The 25,739-nt window shown below is 37.9% G+C and overlaps 1 protein-coding gene across 1 annotated transcript in view; it reads right to left on the bottom strand.

Moving 5' to 3' along the window:
- The window catches only part of PCCA (propionyl-CoA carboxylase subunit alpha), a 292,472-nt gene that overhangs the window by 242,045 nt on the left and 24,688 nt on the right, over window positions 1-25,739 (bottom strand). Inside the window, exons 5-6 of the mRNA XM_055702705.1 lie at window positions 3,488-3,601; window positions 1,924-1,977 (exon numbers count right to left, since the gene is read on the bottom strand). Coding sequence (XP_055558680.1) covers window positions 1,924-1,977; window positions 3,488-3,601 — 168 coding nt within the window. The remainder of the gene's footprint in view (window positions 1-1,923; window positions 1,978-3,487; window positions 3,602-25,739) is intronic.

Below are 25,739 nucleotides of genomic sequence, written 5' to 3'. Positions count from 1 at the left end.
CAAAGTAGAACTACCTTGTTTTATTATATTTTTTGAGAAGGGAATACACCAGGTTTCTCAAACATAATTAAAAGCTATTTTGAGACTGTAGCACCAACCCAAACTTGAACATGTTTCTAGTCACCACATTATTTCAGGAATTCACTATTCTAAGGATTTGAGTGAAAAGATGAGAAATGGGAAGGGGGGGGGGAATCACAGGAATGTTTGCACTTCCTCCATTTCGGTTTAATCCCACCAAAAAAAAGCCTTCCAGGTTGTCATGTCACCAATATTGTAATTTACATCAAATTGGAGATTACTAGGAAATGCACCCAGTTTGGAGTAATAACTATCAAATTTCAATGTTTGGCAGCAAAATATAAAGCAAAAGAGCATGAGCAAGCACTTCTGTTCAATTAATTTTTTTGTTATTAAAAAAACAGGAACTGTCAACTAAAGCCAGTTATCCTGCTGGTCTAATCCAGTGGGAACACAGTTTGTTATAAATTAAGCCAGGAATCTTCCCTCTAAAAAAAGAGGCTCTGGTACATGAAGCAGAACAGTGATAAAAGGAAGCTGCCCAACTGCATGAAAATAACATGTAAGAGATTACCCTAGATTTGGTAAATCCCGGCAAACGCCAAGTGTTTAGAATTCCTTTCAACTTTATGACCACCACCACCCAGCAACCAGCAGGATGCACTCATCATCACACAGAATATACATTTGTTTTTATCTGGGGGCTTTTAAAAAAGCACAGCAACTATGAAGTATAAAAACTTGAGATTTCATTCCCAAATAGTCTCCTTAGTGAACAGGTGGTATTCTCTAACACCAACTAAACAGTAAAGGTCTGTATTACAATTAGAACTCAAACCAAAAGGGACATAATCAAGGAAGAGATGTGGAAACAAGAGCTATTCTACAAATGCTAAGAACTAAAGAGCTATCATTTTATAGAAGCATATTCCTCATCTGTCTTTTTTACCCCGAATCAAAAAGGTGCAAATTACTCTCAAAACAAGCAACAAATTTATCTTACTGCCTGTAAAATGATTGAGGTTTTTTTCAGCTGTATGGTTCATTTACCTCTGTAACAAAGTTGGTAGCTGCAACAGCTTTTTACTGGAAATTTCAGTGTACTATGTGCTTGTACTTATTCTCAGTGAAACCAACAGACAATAAAAACACATGATATGCAGTGACTACACACACAGCATCCACTCAGGACTTTGCTTAAAACACTTTGCATATAACTTTCTCCTAGCACTGCTCAAATTTATAAGCAGCTGCACGAAAGTTTTCCCAAAAAAATAAAATCAGTAAAAAGGCCATATATCTATTTTTGTGATAAATAAAAACTCCACTGAGGTAAAGAGGTTGTGAATAATAATTTTTATGAATTCACACACTAAGTGAAAACAGCACCCTCTTGACTCTCTTGGTCCTTTCAGAGAACACAGCTCCACAATGCATGACCACCAGCAGAGAAGCCAGTTTTTAAACAGCTTTCTACTCCCATCCTGAAAATGCAGTTCAGCACCTTCTCAGGGCCGCTGATACAGCTGTTCACCAGCTGTGCTATGAATCACCAAAATGATCACTTAAAACCAGATACTTTTAACCTAGATTATTTCAGTGACCCAGTTTTACAGCGCAGCCTCATAAACAGTACAGGCACGAGTGAAAATGCCAAAAGGTTCTTACATCCTTGGTAAAGTTCTTACAAATAGGCACCTCCCCTTTTCCCAAAGGAAAAGGGTCTGCAATTACACCCTCAAATGCAATAAAACCACATGCACAGAAAGCATACTGAAGTCTCCTATCTTAAGGTATCTTTTAGATCTGCCTTGAATAAGTATCTTGACTCCTCAGATACCTTGGAATGACTATATGCCACCTAGGACATCACTGACAGCCAAATAATTAAAAATAACTTACCAAACGTCTAGCAAATTCTTTGTTTTCTGAAAGAAACCCATATCCTGGGTGTACCTTGGGGGGAGAAAAAAATAAAAATTGATTGAGTTCTGAAGCCTGACACCAAATTTGCTAGGACCTTTTCAAATATTGAGGAAGGTGAAGTAGATCACTAAGCATTTAAACTAGTTAATACATTCTGAAACTATCTTAACACACTCATTTCTCTGTCCTACATCAAGCTGTAAAGACTCGCTGGTTGAACTGCCATTTCTGAAACAAACATTCCTTACTTAACTAGAGAGAAAGGTGCTGTGTGCAGAGCAATGGACACACTCCCTTTGGTGTTTGCCTTCTGCTCTTTTTAATTCCATTTTGCCACGTTTATCTCACTGCAGATTTAACCATATACGCTCATCTACGCACTTCTTAGTAGCCATTATAAAATGCTCCTCATCCCCAAATATTTCTAACACTGATTACAACAGCAGCCTTAAGGCTCCTAACTCCGGTGAACCTTGCTGGAGAACACTGTTTACTGTTTCATTAGTTTAGGTCATACAACCTTGCGTGCCTAGTTTGCTGTTCACACCCCAATATACACCTAGCATAACTGAGACGAATGTGAGAAAGTTTTCATTTTTCTTTTCACCATTCACGTAAGATTCTTGATCCAGTATACGCTGATAGACAAAGTATAAGCCATTTTATTCCCCTCTTTTAAAGACCCTAAAAAACTAAGTTCCATATTCAGAAACTCAGAAGGAAGGAGACAGTTTTTTTTCTTTATGGGAAAGTTTTTGGCCCCTGAAAGCACTATACCAAAACATCTTCTCTGAAATAAATTACAATGTTGATCCAAACTGTTCCAGGGTAATTAGTGTTGCTCATATACACCCATCAAATTTTATTTTAATAAATGCTCTGTGTACAGCACCCCTGAATATTAAGTTTATTTCATTGACAGAACAAAGAAGATTAGGCATACGAACATGACTACACATTAGTTTTTCCAGCCAATTTCTGTTGAGCTTTAGAATCTCCGGCCAATTTGGAGAGAGAAAGGCAGAAGAGCCCACATTTACACATATAAGCTAACAAGCATTTTGTGAACGTTCTAAAACAAAAATAATCATGGGATGCTCCATTTACCTTACCTTCCTGCAAATAACATTTCTATGACTTAGAAAGTGATTCAAACTATGTCTAAGCAAAAGCTTTTTTGGACACACTTTGTAAAACATTCAAAAAAAGCCATTATGGCATATAAAGGGTTAGTGCTCAAAACTAATTGGTATTTTTTTTCTCCCCCAGCAAATTTGGAAATGAACTGAAGCTGCTCCCTGGTGTGAAAGCTGAATCCAGCAGCCACCTGCAGGATCAGCGACCAGTGCTGCCAGATGCTACAAAGCCTTTGATTTCCAGTAGCGATTTCAGACACATTTAACTCATGTGACATGAACTAACTGGAATAGCATATTCAATCACTTCCCCCCCACACCTTAAAAAAAAAAAAATACAAACTCTGGCTTTTCTGCTTTCTATATATGAAACAGCTGCAGCAGATAGACTCATTCAGACTCACAGCTTGGGCTCTGGTTTTCTTAATGACTTCCATGATGGCATCCATGTTGAGGTAGCTTTTGCTGGTGGGAGCTGGGCCAACACAGACAGCTTCGTCCGCCATTTTCACATGAACCTGAAGAGGCAATATTCTGCATTAACAGATGCTCCCAGCAAAAATAATTACCGTCACCCTGAAATATGCACACAAATCTGATTGTTTCAAAGATAATTTACATACCATAACCACTCTAAAATACACACTGAAATTACCGACATTGACATACAAGAACTCACACAATAAATCTCATTTCATTTAACTCCAAGCTTAAGTCACTGTCAAAATGTTTTATTATTCCAATATATTATTTTGAATTTGATTAAATAACATCATGACAAATGCAATTTCAGCTTCCTATACTGATCATCTATATGTAAATTCAGACTAAAAACTACTTTGTTACATGTAACCAGGGTAGTCTAATATCTTAATACTTAATAACAAACATTCATGACCAGTTCTAAGCAGGCTCCCCAGGAAGTTGGGGATAATTAGAGTGAATTGAATGAAGGGATGCAGTGAGTGTCCCTGCACAGCATCAGGTCAGCACCATGCACAAATTAAAGCCTATGACTAAAGAGTTCAATATCACTACACGTGAACCAGAAAATCTTGAGAATTATTTAAGCAGGCTCATGTTGGATTCCTAATCCATTGTATCCTCATTTATATGCATTTGCCAAACATTTTTTAGTCAAATCTGAACTATACAAAAGGGACAAACGTTTCCAATATTTTACCAGGAATAATAAAATAGCTAGGTCTGAAGTTTGAAGTTAGGTTTGAAGTCTCAAGTCTACTTACAATTCATATGCACACTTAAATTGAAGAAAAAGTTACAAAAGTTTAATTAGATTGGTCTTCAACATGTTTTCAGAGTTCAGAATTCTTTTCCTTTAAAGATACACACAGATCCAAGAAACAGAACAACCAGTTTTTCCTCATTCTGCTCTCCTTTTGTAAGCTCCCTTTCAGTTTGTATTTAAGAAAGCATGCCATTGCTCAAACTGTGTAAGATTGTATTAGTTATGTGTCAGTAAGACTCATTTATACTGACAGTTTGACATTTCCAATGCTTACCAATTTTAAGTTACCTTTATGAAATATTTTATATCATCTTCAGCATGCGAAACAATAAATTGTTTAAAGGGGGCATTCTTTTAGAAAACAAGTTTTCACACGTGAAATTCAAAGTATTTGCAGTTTATGAACAGGGAATTTTATTTTTTGTGAAAATAAACTTTATTTACAGGTAGCATGAAGGCTGTCAGTTATGACACACTAAGGTTAGCAGTAATGTAACCCACATATTCTGTTGGCTCATTCAGAACAAACGGGGGGGGGGGGGGGGCAGGGGGAAATCATCTAGAAGCAGTGACAAGCATTAGTCAAACTACTTTGAAGAATGCAATGAGCAATAAGTGTTCATGTGAGTACAGCAAGACACACAGAAGAAGCACAAGAGTCACTTACGAAATGCTTTACTTCTTTCTTCATTTTTATTGAATTTGCAAAAGTTAATCCTACTACCAGGAAGGAACATTAACTTGCCACCTAATTCCAAGTTTCTTTCTGGGGGCATCTCTTAAATAGCTTCTGAATTTGCTGTATACTTGAGTATGTGAGAATTCACATAACCTCCTAGAACTGAGATGCATTTCACATTTGGATTATTGCTTCACAATGGTTTTACTTTACCACTACAGCATTAGCCTCACATTTCAAAACAAAACAAAAAAAAAAACAAAACAAAAAAAAAAAAAAAAAAAACAACACACCCTAAAGCACTAGCACAGACAATCATGCAGCAGGATTTTAATGCTTTTTAGCAAGTATACCACAGCAACAGAAGTCAGTAATCTATTTTGATCAAATGCTATCAAGATTAGCCTGTCTGTCATCCCTCCTGGCACACTAAGTACAAAAAACAGCATGGACCTTGAATACTTTTATTTGCATGATCACTCTACATGCTTAAAGTTGTTGTTTTGAATTCCAATGTGGTTTACATGTCTAAACAAAGTTATTCAAACTTAAACATAGTTAAGCATGTATGTTTTACAAAACCAAAAGCTTCCTTACAGAAAAGGACTAACTTAATATAGTTAGGTATTGTTAGGCATCAAGAGAAAAACTCCATACCCACACACTTCTCACCCTGAGACACCAACAGTCCTACTAGTACCAGAAGCAGCCATAGAAGATACTGCAAAACCGTGTATGTATAAACAGTCTTGTGAAATTTCCCCCCACCATTTTCTCCCTTCTTCTGAAATGTTTCATTGCCACTTCAACCCTTTGGAGTTTTGACTCTTCCTTTCCCCCACTCCCCTGTAATCCAGCAAATCCATTTCTCCTTGCTTACCTTACTGAAGGTTGGTGCCAGTTCAGCCTTGCACATACCCTAACACACCATACATGGATATAACAAAACAGCAGCCATATCACATTCATGTTACCTGATGCACTGCCATAGAGCACCAAGCAAATACCTTAAGAATGAGGTCTCCATTCCTCCCTACTAGTTCACAATCTCCAGATTTTCAGGTTCCAGTGACAGCTCTTCAACCTATGGGTCCATCTCCCATCTACTTTTTTCTACGTATGATTAAACCACATATAATCTGGAAACAGAAATCTGTTTCTTCTTAGTAATTCATGATGACTCCCTTCTCTAAGTATTTCTTTCACATTGCACTGCAGTTCATTAAGAATACCCCAAATGCCATAATGCAAATACACTACAGAATTTACAGTACAGTATATAGAAACATAATTACTAGCAAACTTTCACAAGCAATCATTTGGATCTACGCAACAGCTGAAACTTTCAGCTTACTACCAAGTAGCACATAATTCACACAATTCACTAAACCTCTTCTTCTGCAGAAGCCGATATATAATGCAATATTTCTAGACAGTCCAAAGAATCCAGCAAATCCCCTTCCTCAAGCACTTTAAGTTTCAAATGTAATTTTCAAATTCAAGAGTTACTTAAGTGCTTGACTTAAACCACACAATCCTAGGTATTCAAAATTTATCCCAAATTTACTACAGCTAAAACTTCAGAAGTTAACTTCTCCCTTTTCTGTTTTAGTTCACAAAAACAATGTCAACAAAACAAAGCAGCAAGTCCCAGGAGGTTCCTGAAGAAATGCAATTCCTTCATAAATATTAGAATTGACCTGCAATCTCAAGCATGAATGGATAACAACAAAGGCTGGAAAAGCAGACAAACTTTAAAGTGCTTAATGGTTTATACTGCAAGTTTTAATCATATTGGGCTACCTTTGCCTCAAAAGATACATTTCAAGCAGCTACAAGGACCTGTTATGTTAGAGAATACAAAAAACTAGAAATGTGACAAGACACATCAATGTAAAAGTTTAATTTCTGTAAAAGTTGTATAATTGAAGTAGTCTATTTCATAAGGGCTAATTATATTGAAGCAACAACAGAAATAAGGGAGATTCACCAAAACTTACTGAATCATCATTTTACAGAACCTCCACCTAATTCAAAAAATACAGACTAAATTTAGTCCTCCAAATCCCTGCACAGGTTTGTTATACCTTTGGAAATCCAAACCCCAATTAGCCACAAACATGCGATCAGCCCATCACAGCCTCCTCAGCTCTGCATCTAGGACAAATAAGGAGCCCTAGCAAAAGAACATTAGAATGAATACTCTTAAGTAGCGTAACTACTTTTGGATTAAGGTACAAAGACAACTGGACACAATGTGAAATACAACAATTATTTTATTGTACAATTCTTCATGACCACATACAGATACAAGAACTAGCTCAAGTCCAATGAGCTTATTAATTCAGAAGCAAACTGCACAAGAATGGCCACCTGCTTCCATGGCTAGTTTAGGTCCAGAAGCCACCTTCACAGCAAGGCATGTAAACCAGTAAAACCTGCCAGATCTTCACACAGGAACAGCTTTGTGTTTCTTCACCACGTTTCCAGTAAATAGGCACATAAAGCAAGGAGTCCATCAGGGCTGATTAACCAGCCATTTTTGGCCTGGACTGGTTCCAAGCACCACTCCAGGCTGTGGCAGCTCTCAGAGTACAGAGTGCAATAAGGGGTAATAACAGTAGCAGCAACTGGAGATCTTCCTTGTACATTACGCTTCGGTATTTCAAGAGGATTTATAAACCAGGTTTAGTGCCAGGGCTTGGCATCGTAACCCAGAAGAGAAAAATGCCCATAACCCAAAATTCTGGATACAAGCACCACCAAAATACTCAGTAGCCACTTTGCGGGAGAATCAGATTTAGAAGGACTACACTGAATCAGAGCTAGGAAGTACCCAAATTACCTAGATTGTTAGCTCTCCTTTACACTGGAGGGTGGCACATGTACTCGTTTGACAGCAGCATGCTCTCTTGCCCAGTCATACTCTGAATTTACTGAATCACCCCCTTAATCAAAAATGTAACTCAAACAATAATCATTTAGAGATAACAAAATTAACAGCTTACTACCTAAAATATACGTAGCACTCCTAGGGATGTTCTGTTTAACACAGCAGAATCAAGGTAACCTCCTCCAGGAGTCATTCAGCTGCTGCAGATTGCTAGTTGAAATCTGTATTATAAACAAGTCACAATTACATATATATGCCCCTCGACTTTTAAACACAGAAAAGATTTCTTGGTAAGGAAACAGAACATAGGAAAAACTATTTCAGGGCAAAGAACTAAAACACTTACTTTCAGTGCATATGAAATCTATAAACCAATCAAAGACACGCGGATAATTTACAGATCCCTAACATTATAATTATTTAGTGACTCCAGAGTTTGTTACCTTCTTATGGATCTGATTCATGACAGAAGTGTTTTTCTCCTCAATTTGTTTTAGAGTGATTCTCATCGACTGATTTCAAAAACTAAAGGCTGACTTTGTCATGAGAGCCAACAGAAGAACAAAAAACACAAACCTGCATGTGTTTCCTAACAGAGTGCTTAATATTACCTGCAGAGTTTACACAGATTATTTTATACATTTCAGTAATTTCTAATGTTTATCATGTGACAGATGCCATTTACTTCAGTGTAAATGCTTAATTAACACATACACACACACACTCACTCCTCCCACACTCCTCCATCTCCGAGGAGATAAATGTCTGGGATTCCCCAGTGTCCCAGTTTTTCAGAGTAGGTCACCCTACACATCCCCAGGTCTCAACACAAGCTGATACCCATGCAGCAGAGACAGTTACACTGTTTTGCAAGATGCATTTTTTCCCAATTATTCTGTACTATTCCAGAGTTTATATATAGGGAAACTGTTATATCTGTTAATCAAACCCAAGAAGCAATTAAAAAAAACTCACTGAAGAGAACACTTTTGTTTGGTACACTATAAAACATCTCCAGCATTGTTTAGACAAAGCAATCTAATCAAACAAGTCATTCTCCTTTTATAGCTCAAATCAATATTACACACTGGAACAACATCCGTTGGTGTAAGTGGATTCACTTAATTGGCCCAAACTGCATAATACCGCTCAGCAAGACAAATCACAATTAGCTCAACCCATAAAATAGGGCTAATGAGTAAATCCTTTGTAAGGTAGCTAAAAAAACCCACCACCTCAAATCTCGCCAGCACCACTGCCAAGAGAGACAGACAAAACAGAACAAAAAGCTTGTGGCATTGAACCTGTCTTGAATTCCAAAAAAAAAAAAAAAAAAATCAAATGGATGCAAAAAAGGTTGACATTTACTGCTTTGCCAAAAACACATCTTTCATCTGACCTAAGTGTCTTTAGCAGCCTCATGCTAAAATACCACACCAATAATGCAATAAATCTGTGCTCTTAGTGAGTGTGTGATACTCATACAGCCTTTAAAGTGTTATCTGCAAAGAAATATTACCATATGATTACATCATTTAACCCTAAAATAAAATAATGGAAATATTTCAGAACCACATGAAAAGCAAAACTATGAAAGCCATAAATGACATAACTATCCTGCATTTTCCACATTTATTTTTACTCAGCATTTCAAAAACCTAAATAAAAACTTATGCAGATAAACAAGTCAACCTACAGAGTCAGCATAAGTAGATTTCTCTACAAGCCTATTTTAAAACTTCTGGGTTTTTAATTTGATGGCCCACAAATACTTATGTGAGGACTGAGGTAAAACAATCCTTCAGTGACCTTCAAACATTTGGTTTGGTGAAAGGTATTTACTTACAGGCCCCTTCAAGTCTACAGTGACTCTCAAAACAGCCCATCCATTAGTATCCGTAGGAATAGATCCTGGGTTAGCAGATACCAACCATGAAAAAAAATTTTAAAAATTTGCACCCTTTCCTCTACTCCCCTATCTTGTACTTCAGTTTGCCAACCAGTCAAAACTTGAAGACAGCAATAGCCTCACTAACTAGTGGCCTCAAAATTCCAGATTTTAACTAAAATTAAAATGGAAGGATCCGGGTTTAAGTGAACACTCTTTAAAAGGAGAGAAACACCCAACAGGCAAGGAAGACCACATTTCTAACCAAGACTAAGAGAATGCAATTTTCAACACATATAAAGATTTTTATCTGTTTGCATTCTCACTTGTAAACATGAATTTATTTTTGTAACCTTAAAAAATAAAAAGTAATCTCAAAATTCTCTCTCCCATGAACAAAGCTCTGCAACTTTGTTGACTGCTAAAAAGACACACAATATTACTTGACAAAAACCTCATCAACAGAAGACTCCCCATTGTATCTAGAGGCCTGATGACTCATACTGTGAAAAATAGACCAGGTTAAGGCTGTCATGCAGTGATACCCTGGAACTGAGTTTTGTTTGCTGGGACAAGGAAGGAAATGCCTCCAGAGTCCTGAAGACATTACAAACAAGAATCCTGAGGAGAGTCTTCCAGAATGGCTTTAGCTCCTAATGCCTATATGCTTATTCTTCACTTCCCAGTGAAGCACCTTCTGGAATACTGATGGGAAAGAAGGCCTCTCCATCAGAACCGTATTTTAAGTGCTTACTGTGTTTTAGCCTCCAAAACCAGCAACTAGTTTAGTGCCTCATACAAACTTAAGGCCACAGATCTGGCTAAACTTCAGTTCTGAGTAGCTGAACATTGGGAAGACCACATAGTTAAGGCTGACTAAAACAAGGTGGTGGGGTTTTTGGCCAGACATTGAAAACTGCACGTATGACACTTGTCTCTATAGTATGTTTTTCTGGACCTTTTCTAGGAGAGCTTATTTCTACAGGCCTCTATTCAGAACAATTAAATTGTTCTTAAAACAATACACCTTTAGCCTATCGATCTATCTGCAGATAACCAAGTGCAAATAAGAGGTTGCTTAACTTCTTTTCAAGTTCAAGCAGCTCTTCTTTTGGAAAGGAAAACCTGCTTACAGCTCTAGAAAACAAAAAATGTCTGTCATAGTTAATAACCAATAAGAGTAATCCCTTTGCTATTGGAAATTTAGCAGAATGAAAGGGTTGGTTTGCATCACAGCCTTCCATATGGTTTAGTCAACACCAACCAGGAATTGCTAGAATAACTGAACAAGAAGTGAGCAAAGGTAGATCAATTGTCCACTTGTTTACTAATCTACCTTTGGATGAACTGCAGGATTAACAGTAGGTAGAGGAATCTGAAGGGAAAAAACACAATGTCCCATTGTTCAACTCCAACTTATTACATCAATAGCAAAACACTTCTCAGAGTTTTGAGAGAAAAGCATTCTTCTTGTCTCCTTCCACCTGTGGCTCCCTTTGCTAGCATGGGGCAGCTACCCAAGTGAAGATCAGAGGCAGCACAGCCACCACTCCAATCTCTGCTGATTTAGGGGGTGCTGTGAAGAAACCATCTGCAAGCTAGCAACTGCACTCACATCTCTGCAGACTATTTTTACTTTGGAGTACATTAACCAGAGCAAGTTTCCAGAAGAAATAGGAGACACTTACTTCAGACCATACACTAACAACTTGGGAAGATACTTAATAAATGTGTTTGCCAAAGCAAGAGCCTCCATCTGTTGCAAGGGTTGAGCAATTCATCATATTTAAAGCAGACCACTATGTTCTGTGTGGATACTAGAGTTTCATGTTTGCAGTATATGTGATTCTGAGCTTTAAGTGTTTAAGAAAAAGGATTAACTTTTTGTGACGTTAACAAAAACAGTAGGGCCCTACAGTGTTTTTAGTAGCCTTTCTGCATTTCAAACACATCTGTACCCAGATGTCAGCCTTTCCCTAATGGAATCTCAGCTTCTAAGCACATTAGCAAAGCAATAAGACAGTTCTTTCTCATGCTGTTTCTTTTTCCTGCCTCTCCCAAAAACAAGCTCATCATGGAATGCATTTGATGCATGTTTCTTTGTTTTGTTTCCTAAACGGGTAAGACAGATGGGAGATGGGAAAACTAGTAGCTAGGCAGGGCTAGAAAAACAGTATCATGTGTTAGCAAGGGTAGCCAACTACAAAACTTCATATAGTGGAGGTTTAGCTCTTAACTGAGCTAGATATCCCAGAAGACATATGGGATTCATAAAAAAATAGCTTAAACTCAGCCACATTACAAAGCAACATATAGTATGCATTGGTAGCATGGTCCTATCTAGCATTTTCATCTTATTTCAGAGTTCCTCTTTCAGATGGATGAACACAGTACACAACCTTTCAGACTAGGTTCCCATCTAATCTCCAAACCTGCCTGCCTACAGATGGATGGGACTGCAGAAATTGCTTCCAGTATCCAAAGATGTAAAGTAAAGGATCCCTGAAATCAGTTCCAGGGTTGAGAAAACAGCCCACAGCAACAGCAAGCTGAATTCACAGTTACCTAGCATTTCAACCATGCAACAGTATTTAAAAGAAAGGTGACAGGAGATGTATGGACATCAGCTCAAGGCAACATATTCTGGAGCAATAGGTGGAGGATTAACCTTTTAAAAAAAAAAAAGATTCAGAAACAGAAGATACACAGAAGATACAGACCCTACAGTTCTTCCCAATGCAGACTAACTTCTGGCCCAAAACGAACCACATATTGAAATACGAAGGAAGTTTCACAGTAAGCCTCACTTCAGGCAAATACAAGTTCCCACTCAAAGGATGATCCCACCCCTAATTCTCCTCCACATTCAGCTCTAGCAATTACAATACTGGGGAGACAGACCCCAATGAAGTGAACAGACCCCAATGAAAAAGTAATCTAAGGGGAGGGGAAATTAACCTTCTGTCAGATCAGCTGTTAAACCATCTCCTATCCAGACAATCACTGGATCCAATACAGTGAATGAATGAGAAGGGGCAGGAGAGCACAAACAGTCCTTTCAGAAATAGACAAATTTAGACATACTATGAAACCAAATCTAAAAGGTCAAATAAATTATAAAAGAAAATTCCCCAAAAAACAGGTTGTGGGTGAATGCAGAATACCTTAACAATGAGAAATTTTCAGTGCAATTTTTTTTAAAACATAGAAAGTTCTCCTTGTCTTCACAATACATTGTATGTATCATAGAAAAACACACATGCATATATGTGTGTGTGTATATATACGTGTACATACACACACCCCTTAACCACTGTGGAGTACCCAGTGAGTAAGGGTTTTTCACTTGGGTTAAGTACTAAAGCAGTAGCTATAATAAGCCACAAAAATTCAGTGATGAAACCTCAAAATTATCATCATGTCCAGCATAAGATCATGTTTTAAGAGGAACAGAATCTTTAGTACTTACAAATGCTTTATTAAGTATTCGCTTTATTACACGACATTGACAAAAGTAGAGCATTTCTCCTTCAAAACTCCACTCACGTAAATATTAAATTTCTTTTAAATTATGCTTCGTTAGTTCTACAAGAAAATTACTTTTCTGACTGTGTATTAAAATTTTTTTTACATTATAGGAAAACTTTGAAGATAGTCCTCTTTATGAAACCCATCCTAAGTTTTCTACCCTCAAAAGTCTTCTTTTGAAAGACAAGTCAGCTTTGAGATCCCAAGAGGCAGATGTCAAGATGGACTACAAAAACTGTAACGGAGAAAAAGCACAAAGCATGCTTACTCTGGGAACTCACAGAACACAGTAAGCCAGAGATCCCATGAAATCTACTTGCTAAATAACTTTTCAGAACAGACTTACCTTTTTTAAAAATATGATTTTTAGCAATAAATCATCCCTGCTCATGCCAGAAGTGTATCACTATGCCATCTGTTTGACAGCTACTTGGTCCTGTTACAACAAATATAGTAAGAGAGTACAGAGCAGGATTTGTTATAAAACACAGTCAACCCACCACAAAGTGCTAGCCCTAACTCACATTTTTTTAAAAGGGTCTATAACAGAGCCTGTCAGTATTTGCAACCCTGTATTCAAAGCAAGTTTAAGCAGATTTTGCTTAGCACTAGATAGAAGTAATCACAGAAGTCCCTAAAGTATGTAAAGAATTACATGGGGGAAAATTTATTCCATAAAAGAGGATCAAACTAGATAACAACCAAGGCCAAGGGCCTCCAATGAAAAAATAAAACTAAGATCAGCAGAACAAAGTTACAGGATGAAAAGTTCCAGAGCTGACTGCTAAACATGGCACAAGACTTTTTGCTGCACAGGAAATCTTAAACTAGGCAGAAAAACTATTTTGCAGTTTCATCTTATGGTGTATGCCATTTAAATACCTTTTAAGAAGGTATTTACTGCTCATTAGACCACTATACTAACCTCCATTCCCTCCTTAAGGATAATTTCTATGTTTATATTCTACAAGACCAAACATATTACCCATACATTAAGTGAAGAAGTCCGTATCTGGTGTTACCCAGTACACCCACACACCTGAAAAACGGTTGTCTAGACAAGCAGCTAGCTCACCAAACGTGTAAGGAGGACACTGCATGGTCTAACAAATGGGCAGGAATGGACAAGAAAACCAGACTGTCTAAACAGGATTTTCACAGTCAATACCAGCACTGGACAATCCAACCATGGCTGCTGACACCAGACTTCATGAAGCCCCATCCTTTTCCAGATGATCTGACAAAAATATTTTCAACAAGTCTTTTTCTTACAGCCCTCAGAGTTCTGCCATAGCTGCATCTCAAATTGTAAAGATTTTGTTTTAACATGACCCCAGGAAAATCCTTAATTTTCTTTTTTTAGGTTAATGAGTATTTTCCCTGACAACATTTCCATAGTCCTTCGCTGATTTCTCATTACACACTTTTCCATCTGAAGGTAACTCAAGGATAGCAAGAAGAATCTTAGTCTCTACTGTATCCCAATAAATCTTCTGACAATATTATTTCAAAAACATCGAGCAGATTTAGTCTAAAAACATTGCATGTACTGAGAAAATGGGTCCTGATATATAAAAAAGCATTCTTCACAGGCCACTACAAAGTTCCTCTCCACCAAGTTTATAGCAAAGTGTCAGGTCTTCTCCCACACCTATTTCACACCCTTCTGTAACAAGCTATCACTTCTGGGATTCTCTTTTTTGAGGCAACAATTGAACAAGTACGAAATCAAACGCTCTTGATCTTCACCTTTGAAGACTAAGTAAAAACTAGAAAATACAGAAAGTACCATTATCAAACTAGCTCAATTACAGTATCGTAAATATTTATGGCCTATACAAACAAATTCTAATAAAGACATATTTACATCTTACGTATTGGACTTGGTCAATGTCAAATATATTTAGTGTAATGAAAAGATAATTACATTCTATACAGGCAACACCTGCACAACACTGAAGGGAAGAAACAACTGTTTCTGTAAGATGACTACTGTTCGCATTTCTAAGAACAGTACAAAGCTTTGCATTCCTCAAAAAATACAGGTAATATTCACAGGTTTAATAATTAGCTCAACCTTATGTATACTTTTATAAGACACTGGAGTAAACTTCTATATAAGTAAATTCCTGTTTTAAAAAAGCCTAGAAATTTAAAAAGATCTTTCCAAGTTGCATGGAATCTGCATAGCCAGCAACATACATGCTCATACAACAGTTCCTTCTAAATCCTCTTTCCTGTTAGCATTTAGGTTTGGGTTCTTTCCCCCCTCCAACCTGCTAAATAAAGTCATATTTCCTGCTGACAGCAAATGACTGGTTTACCTATAACTCCAGGGGGTTTAACTATCCATCCTTTAAGAAGCTTTGACAGTTTAACCTGCTGAGCTCACAGCACCCAAGGGAGGGTCTTACTTGCAGTTTTACTTCTGCGGCTGCTGACCACTAATACTGACTCCACAGATAATGGATTTCAATAACAACCTCCTACAGGTTAACACTTTGGGTACTAGCCATGATACTGCTTTAATTAAGTTAGTACATGAAGGTTACAGTTTGGTAGAAAGTTGCATTAAATTTGGCAGTGCTTGCAATAGCAGGAAAAGTGCACATGTTCACCTGTCCAGTAGCTCTGGGTAAGTTTGTCTAGAGATACAATTCAGATGGTTTATGGGTTTTATGCAATTTTAAGTGAACTCAGTTTATTAGTTCCATTTCCTCTAAATATGACTTTTTCCAGCACAACTGATCATTTCATGATGGATATGAAATAGATGCCTCTAACCATGCTGGGCACAGAACCTGTCTACCGGGCATATAAACAGTCCAAGCACTACAGTTTAGGAGTGTTGGGTTTGATTTTTTTCTTTGCAAGGTTTGGAGTACCTTGATGGTAGAAAAAATTAACATTTTTATTTCTTTGAAGCTAAGCTGCTAACATTAAAAATAAATTGGTATTTTAGCAAGCTATTAATTATGTAAAGGTTTAAAGATGCTAAAAACATCTACTTGAAAATGTGAAACAATTTATATTAATTGAAAGCAAACATTTGACAAAATACAAGAAAGTGCTGATTGGAGAGGTACATTTTTAAATGCACTTAAAAGCACATATTCACTTACTCTTTTTCAACACAGCACTTAAAAGCACATATTCACTTGAAAAATAGAGGAGTAAAAGCTCTTTGTTAAAAACGTGGTATTAACTTGACCTGTAAAAATATCTATTTGTTGGATTTCATTTTATTTTTTCTTAAGGTACACAATCTGACAGACACTCTGTAGAGTAATAATGAAGCAGCATGGGAGCCATTTAATATATTTCTTGATTAACTCATTGCCTGTCCAGTTCTCATACAGACATGTGCTCACATGTCATAATCGTCATAACTCCCATCATCCCTACAGTTAACACACAAGCTCCTTGATTAGTGCACAACTCCCAGACGAGCCATTGCTAATGCTAAATAATTCCCTTCAGCCTCCTGCGACTGTACCGCAGGCTCTCCAATTAAATATAATGTCTCCAATGAGCCATATTAATACGGACAAATTCCTGCCAGGGATTCTAGCCCACTCGCTTTCACCAAAGAAGCAACTGAAATAAAAAGAGAAAAGGTGTATACATAAAAATTAATCAAACAAATAGTTTTGCCATGAGGCTTTAATTATAAAACTTGCTGTCATAGGTACGTTATTCTTCAAGGTATATTAATACAAGTTTACTGATAAATGACAATGAGTAAATTACCATTTTAATAATTGAAAAACAAGCATGTAAAACAGGTAACTTATCAATCAGTTAATTACAATTAGCAATATCTAATCACATGTGAGAAAATTAACCACAGAAACCCTCAGATCACTTGCTGTTGGTATGGCAATTATATTTATCTGGTCTTGTGCATTAAGCATAATTTGAAACACCAGCATAGCTGTACATACCTACATAAAACAGATTTCTAGATTATCAACAAAAATTTCAGTAATGACCCATGCATAAAATTTTCAAAACTTGCACCAAGAAACTACCATGCTTGTTAAAAGCCTGCTGCAGGATCACAAAATATGCAGACTTTGCAATAGAACCCAAGATATTTACAGATGTACCAAGCAACAATAAATATTTTAAGAATATAAAGGAGCCAGTCAGTCACGGGTCAAATATGCAGAAGCCAAATTAATGGTAATTTCCCCCCTGTAAAACAGGAAGAATCACTGGAAAACCCAACAACTTTAGTGTATATTAAGATTCCTTAACATCATCTAACTCAAAATTGCTGCCATTAACTGGAAAATCACTACTCAGATTTTATGAAAACCATAAGGAGTTCCCAGTTCTTACAACAGAATCTGATGTCCTTAACCCTAGTGCTGACCCTCTCACTAGAAGAGATATCAACAAAGGACATGTAAATAGACTGTTGCAGAAGTATCCTTTAGTAGTTTTAAATATTGCTTGCAACTGCACAAATTGTAAGATATTCAAATAACCCCCATGAAATTTTGATAAGCTCTTCCCCAAGGTCCTTGCACCTTCATCCTTACACTAATGCACTTCATCTTCATTTACCTGATCATTAGTTTCCAGTTTGTTCAGCTGGAAACCAACACACACTAATTACTTTGACATCACAAAGTCCTATCTGTCTTCACCACCTCCCCAGACAGCAGGGAGAAATTATCAAGGGTAGGCATGATAATATCCTGATAAATGATGATTCACATCACCTCACTGTCAATCATCCAGAAGTGCTCACGCAAGATACCACTCAATCTCATTACTGAATCCTAGGGCTAAGAGTACAATACACACCAGGAGTCATATTTCAAACAGCAGGCCACCTGGGTAAGATGCAGCTCTCTGAGATTTTCATGAATTTTGTTGGCTTTTTGTTTTAACACAGTAAATGTCAAATATTCATATATTTTACCACATGTATACAGGCTGGCAGAAAAGGACATGCTGAAAGCAAGGCAATTCATCTTGAAGGTTCACATGAGGAAAAAAAAAACCCTAGGTTCTTTGGAGGGGAGGAGATGGCCAGGTAGGTTTCATTAAGAAGAAAATTAATAAAGCCATCTAAAGTTTCAAAGCTCCGTTTCATGATTTAAGCATCCTTCCTGCTGAAACAATATAAATACATGCAGAGTTCTGAAAGAAGCAATGCTAGCTTTGAAACTCATTGACACAGGCAAAGCTTGCTTTTTCCATGACAGAAAGCAGATAGTCATAAAACAATGTCCCTGCTTCAATAAACAGCAAAACAGGGTGGGGTGATCACCAGTTCAGCAGCAAAATAAAGACTTAGAGCTGCTTTCTCAGAAAAGATCACCTCTTTTCCTGCTTCCAAATTAGTATCATAATCCTTCCAGCTCTCTCAGTCCAATTAGACACATAAATAAAGCAATCTCCAATAGATAAATGCCCAGCATTTGCTACTTAGTGCAAGTCTAGGAGTTCTTTATGCTAAGGAATGAGAACAACACGCACCACCACCTCCTAAGTTTAAAACACACTTGGTTTTCTTGCCCAAGGTAGATCATTCATTATCAGTAAACCTGCATAATGACACACCATATATTGAACAATATGATCAATCACTGATGGAACAGATGGGAGGGAGCAGAGAAAAACAAGACTGAAAGAACACGGGGGGGAAAGCATGAAGGAATTCCACAACCATGTGTGGTTCCACCAGGGAAAAGAAACACAGTCCAAACTAAAAAGCAAAAATTGAGTAGAGTACCATAGAAACAAGCAAACAGAAAAAGTACAACCAACAAAAGAATAAAGAAAGTAGAAAGATGCACATTCTACCATTCAGCTGTATTTTTCTGGCCAAAGACACTTAAAATACTCAATGCAAGTCAGAGCAGCAAAGTGCTTTCTAGCAAGTACAGATAATACTGCTACAGGCACGCTGGTGCAGCATCCTTTGACTGCCTGGCCACACGACTGAGTCCGAACCTGGTAGGAACCCTCACATACACTTTCTTGCATCCTCCGCTGCCCCAGACTGTTTGATATATGATCACAGGCTCACCATGAAACCCTTGTCCCATTTCGGTGTCCTCTCCTGTGGAGCTACACAAGACAGGCAGCAACTTACAGGCTCCTGTTCAGGTAACGTTAGCATAACGTTTTTTAAGAAGAAACTCTGAGGACATGTTCTAATATATAAGTAAAAGTAAATACAACAGAAATTCAAAGCTCCATAAAATCCCTCAATGAAGTAATTTCGGTGTGGCTACACTACATACCTGACACACACTATTGGAAGTCTACCTTTCAGAGCAGCTGTGGATCACTAATAAAGTTCAAAAGCCAAGAGTTCTTCCCAAGTTTCCTGTCAAAATACCCAACCTAACAAAAGCTAGCTTCTAGTCTACACATGCACACTGATTTCTCACTCCCAAGTCTGTCACTGACACCTCTAGCGTCTTTGGCACAATTTACATTAAGGTTGGCTTAATCAAGTTTACCTTACCAACCCTATGATAGATAACTGATTCTACAATATTTTGGCCCAGGAATGAACACCACATGCATGGACAACAGAACTCAAAGAATTTTTCCCCTCAAAAATCAAAAAGTCTGAAAGTCAAATACAATCTTTTCACTCTAGCACATCAAGCAGTGTAAAGTTATGAGCAAAGCCAGAGAACAGGTTTTTCCCCCCCACTGAATGCAACCTAAGTGCTCTCCTTCCTAGATTTAGAGAAGGGCTGCTAGGAGGGAACAAGTAACTAAAACTGCTGGTTTAGGTTACAGAAATGGAGCACTTAGAAAGAAAGCAAGCAACTCAGACCAAAAAATACCACTCCAAACCAGCTTCCAAGTAATAACATTTTAGAAATATCATTCAATTATGAACTTCACATAGAAGTGTGTTAAGTTTTCATTTTAACTTAAAAACAGACACCTTCCTCCGAGACTTGCCACACCTTTAATTTCTTTAAGAGCATATGATCTGACTGTTTGCACCTTGAGGCAGCCACTGTTGGTTTAACTGCTTGAAGTCATACAATTCAAATTTCTTCTGCAAAAACATTGGTACAGAGAATGCACAGGCATGCATACCTGTCTGCAAAATTAATTTACAATGATAGTTAATGTTAGCTTTACTCCCAGAAATCTGAGGGCAGAAAGTTTTAATAGTGATTGTATGCTTTATTTCAGCTGATAGAAATATACGACATTCTAGCAGTTGAAGACTTTCTTTAACAAAGTGTATCTTCAAACCAAAAACTTTGTTTAAATTTCTTTGTTAGGTCTACAACAACTGCTTCACAAAAAAAAAAATCTTTTAACACAGCAGTCTTACTTCTTCAATCTTATTAATTTAAAAGATTAGCTGTCAAAACTAATTCACACAGAAAAAAACCACATGCTTATTTTTTGTTAGCTAAGCTGCAAAAGAAAATTCTCTGTAGAAAGAGCAATGATCTGGCACAGAAACAAACTTTAGTACTGGGCAAATACTGAGCTGGACATGTTAAGACACATAAAAACTACATCTTTGAAGTTACTGAAGTTAACCTGCAGAAGAATTACAGTATTTCCTCTAAAGCAAAACCAGAAAAAAGTAAATGGGAAACTGCTGTCAACAAGTGTCACTACTGCAGAGCTCACAGTCTACAAGTTTATCTGTCAATCTCGAGCTCCACAGATAATAAACAAGCAGCACATGAGAAAACTTCAGGCTCAATTTAACCCATACTCAAGGCTGATTCTCAAAACTCTTTAAAACACTCAGCAAGTAGAAGTGAGATACAAATTACACTATGACAAGGAAAATAAAGACAGACTTACCATTAAAATTCAGGTTACTACCAAAAAATAAATCATTCATACAACTAAAATCTCCTTCACGTTATACTCATAACTTCATATTTAGAGAGAAGACTGACATATTTAAGGTAGGTACAGACCCTTTACATACTCCTGTTTTATCAAATAAAAGTTAACATTGATCTAAAAGATCGGAAAGAACATTATCATTAAAATGTCAAAATACAATATCAAAACCCTTATTAGTACTACAGTCTTGTAAAAATCAAAGCTTTGAATTCAGCATTTAGTTACTGAATAAAGGATCACCAACTGCTGAATTTATCAAGTATTACAGACAGCATAAAAAGTGTCTTCTCAAACCAAAAGTACATGAGATGCTACAGTGGCTTCCACAGTTCTCAAAAATTTTTTCTATGCCTAACAAGGTTAACAGCACAAGCAAATACATAAATAGTTCAAAGTTTCAATCAATCTTAAAATTAGGAGAAAGAAAAGCAGTACCTTGCTGAAAGCCAAAGGGAAGAAACAAATGTGCAGCTATGGTTTCTCAAGTGCCAAGCAGCAGGTGACTATGGCAGACAGTGGGGCTGCCCAAGCCCAACCATACTGTATTTCATACTCCTGTACAAAAAGGAAGGTTCCAGACACTGGCATCTGGCCTTATCAAGCAACAGTGCTTCAAAGGCAACCCCCCAACCACTGTTCCTTCCCTCCTACATACATAAGGTTTTTAGCCTCTGAAGACTTAAATGAGCAGCCTAGGAGGGCGCTAACAGCTGGGGCAAGCTGGGCAGACTTCCAGCACCAAGCAACAAATCTTCCAGGGCTCTAAAGCTACAGGAATCTCACAGTACTTAAAGAGGTTCCCCCTTTTTCTAAGCGGAAGACTGGATTGCTTTTAGTCTCCAAGACATTCGAAGTACCAGCTTCTCATCTCCACAAAGTGCAAACATTGGCCAGGTGATTCAGCCACCTCTGTTATGTTCAGGAACAGCCTTGGAGCAGAGGGGGCGGATCTGAAATAGCAGGGAGATGCGGCCCCCAGCAACCACCCCACACAGTACGCTTGCTGTTCAAGTCAAGACAAACTCCTTCGCTGATTAAGCAAAAACAAGCCAAACGAAATTCAGGCTCGGCAAATTAACTTCTTCCTGGGTTCAGAAGCATTTCCAGGAGACTGACAGTTCCAATACTGAACCAGTAGTAGCACCCAGAACAGCTAGTTAAGAGCAACAGCTGTGCATGTTGGAACAAAACCATCACTCAAAAGCTCAACTGAAGATCTTTTAAACAGCAAATACAACATACACAAAATTGAGAAATGTTGAGCACAATATCAGCAAAATTATGTAGGAAAGTGTGTCATAAACGAGCTATTATTTAAGTTTCTGGACATTATTCTTCAAATTTTACACTCAACTTTTATTAAAACTGAGACAAAACTGGAGACTTTCAAGGACTCTCGTAACTTTTTTTACCTTCTCAGAATAACATCAGTGTTTTGGTAATTGTATCTGCCAAGGAAAATCCTCACTTAGAAAAAAAAAGCTTCCCCAAATCTGAACCTGATAGTTCAGCCATGTGTGAAAAGCAAATAAAAAAAAAATCCCACAGGTAAAGAAACAGGTCATACTTCCACAATAAGCATTCAACTTACCTGTGAAGAGGCATTCCTTTTCTCATCAAATATGACACTATAAATGGTGAAAGAGATAGCTTCCTTCTTTCACTTTGCATAGCCAAAGACTATTGACTAATCATGTATTTGCCCTTTTGACAGCGTAATGGAAATTAACTTTTCCTGCTTTATTTGCATAAAATGAGCTCTCCCTTTGCCCTGTGGGTTTTCAAAAAAAAAAAAAATACACAGAAGCGATCGATAATTGAGGTTGGATGTGAAATCTAAAGAGCTGATCCAATTTTTCACTCACTTTGTAGTTTAGCTAGATTGACCACCTCACAAATTCAGCTACTAAGATGCTACAGGACACCAGTAAGAGCCCTGGTAAAAACAAGGTAATTAACAAACAATGCTCTCTTTCACCCTTGAAGCTGGTCATATCAAAGATGCCTACCAGATTAGCCAGGCATGATTTGCCACCATAAATTCACTTTGTGACTGACAGCAGTCACATTCTCATACTTCATGTAGCAAGACATGGCTTCTAAAAAAATTCATACCATATTTTTTCCAATTCCTTCCCTGTAGTTCTCTGGAACAAAGAAACAGTTACCTCCTTCCAGTCATCAGGAACTTCCCACATTACTGACATTACAAAGATGAGAGAGAGCAGTCTCACAGTGAAACCAGCTTATTCCCTCAACTCAGATGCACCTGAGTTGCCCATCCACGGCCTTCTCTATGTCAAATTCACTTACATAATACCCACTTGATCTTTCTCTGCTGTGAATACGGCTACACTTCATCTGGCACTGCAACTAGGCAACTAGGACCTAGGAGGCCTGAGTGGACTTTCCCAGGAAAGGCCAAGGCCAAGGCTAATTAGGCACAGAGTATCTCAAACTTGTTCACACCCTTTGCCATTATCAGGTACCTTGAAGAATGAGCCCGAATTTTCCTCTTCCTTTCTTTTGTTCCTAATACACAGAAACTTCCCGATGCCCTTTCACATCTTTCAGTATATAGTCAAAAGGTATAGCCAACACCAGCAAAACTTTGGCTTCCTTAGTTATGCCCCTGCACACTCCAGCAAGTCTCTCTCCTGGTAACCCATCACCTGCTGTATACTCACTTCCTGCATTTGAAGTTTGCCAGAGTTCCCCATACAGCCAAGGGAGGTTTCTGCCATACTCTCTCAGCCTTTTTCACATCAGAACAGACAGCTCCTATGCTTGGCAAAGACTATCCTGGAGTATCAACCAGCTTTCCTGGGCCACTTCAAGTTGCAAAGCTGTCTCCCATGGGATCCTGACAACCAAATCCCTGCTCAGGCCAAAAAGACTGCTCTCCTGAAGTCCATGGTTGTAATTCTGCTGTTTTTCTTACTGCTTTTGGGAACCTAAACCTCACCACTTCAGTGGTCATAGGCTTCTTATGCCTGATTGCTTCTTCCCTCTTTGTAAAAGGTCCAGCCACAGCATCTTCTCTAGTTAACTCAATCATTTCTGTCAAGAAATTATCCTCCACACATTCCAGACAATTGCTTTCACTCGGTCTTTCCAGCAAATATCAGGATGATTAAAACCCCACATGAGTACTAGGATCTGCTCCATGAGGCTCCCTCCAGTTTTCTAGAACCATTTTCACCTGCTTCTTGATCAGGTCTGTGGCAGACGTTACTACAACATAGCCTAGTGGCAGAAGTCACAGCCTTCCTTATATTAAGGGTCTCTATCCTCTGCTTACTCAAGCACAGTCTCTTACAAAGCTCTTGGTTCCGCAGGTTCTCTGCAAGGAACCTCTCAGTCTGTTTGTCCTTCCTGATCCTGCAGTCTGGCTCATCTCTTCCCTGCATATCCTTCACCTGCAACTTAGTGCCTGGACAAGAGCACACCTCACACTTCTGAGTGGCCCCAGCCGCAAGGAGAAGCACCAGGCATTTGCTACAGCCCGAGACATGGAAGACCACAACCTTGCTCCTTCCATGCATTTCAAATATTAATTCATGACTGCTGGCAAGATTGATAATTAACACACATTCATTTACTTGAAGCCACTTTTCTTTCATGCTTACAATATGGCATAATAAGGAAACAATGAGGCCATGGGACAACTTTTGCAGGTAGTATCATAAGAAACCAGTCCCCGATATTTAATTAACACTACTTCTAAAGCATCCTTTGGGAATGTAGTATTGATACTGTCTAAGAACAAATACCTACTAAAAGTTTCCTTCAAAGAAAGAAACTGTACTACACAAGCTTTAAGCTCCTCTGACTTCTTGCTAAACGCACAGAATCCCAGTTTGATACAGGGTCCCTACCCAAGGTCTGGTTACAACTCAGAAGAGCTCCCTTGTATTCACTAAGCTGGCATGTTCACCATGCACGTGGGCCCACTCCCTTATAAGCACACATACTGAGAAACAGGGTCAGTTCAAATGTTTATATATCCATATAGTGAAACACAAAACAAAACCAAAAGCATTTCCAAGGGGATAGACTCTGTATTCTCTAGAAGACTAGAAAGGAAAGCTTCATTCAAGTTGCCTTTGATACTCTACTACTGTCTTAAATCAGCGGAGGAAATTAATTCCTGATAGAAATATGTCAGATGCACCTGCACTGTTCAAAACAATTTAATACCAAGGCATACAGATTTTTATTAACCAGCCATTACATATTCATGTGAACAGAACTTAAAACAAGCCTTTTAACAACATCCTTGAGGATCTCCACTATTCAGCATCACAACAGAGCATTAGAAAGGATTAGCCCAAATACCAATTACTCAGTTTCACACACCTGGAAGAGTAATATAATGTGTGGGACCACATGACAAACAAAGCCACACAACAGCAGAAACTTAAAAGCACCTCTGGTTTTGTTGTTGTTCTCAGGAGACAACCACTGCCAAGGTAAGTAAAGAAATAGCATTGTACCTGTACTAAGACAGGTCACCTGATCCTTGAGAAAGTGCCTGTAACATACTTAGATAAGAA

This window comes from Falco cherrug, chromosome 2, assembly GCF_023634085.1.
Source record: "Falco cherrug isolate bFalChe1 chromosome 2, bFalChe1.pri, whole genome shotgun sequence".
Lineage (NCBI taxonomy): Eukaryota > Metazoa > Chordata > Aves > Falconiformes > Falconidae > Falco > Falco cherrug.
This window is presented reverse-complemented; position numbering and strand designations above follow the sequence as displayed.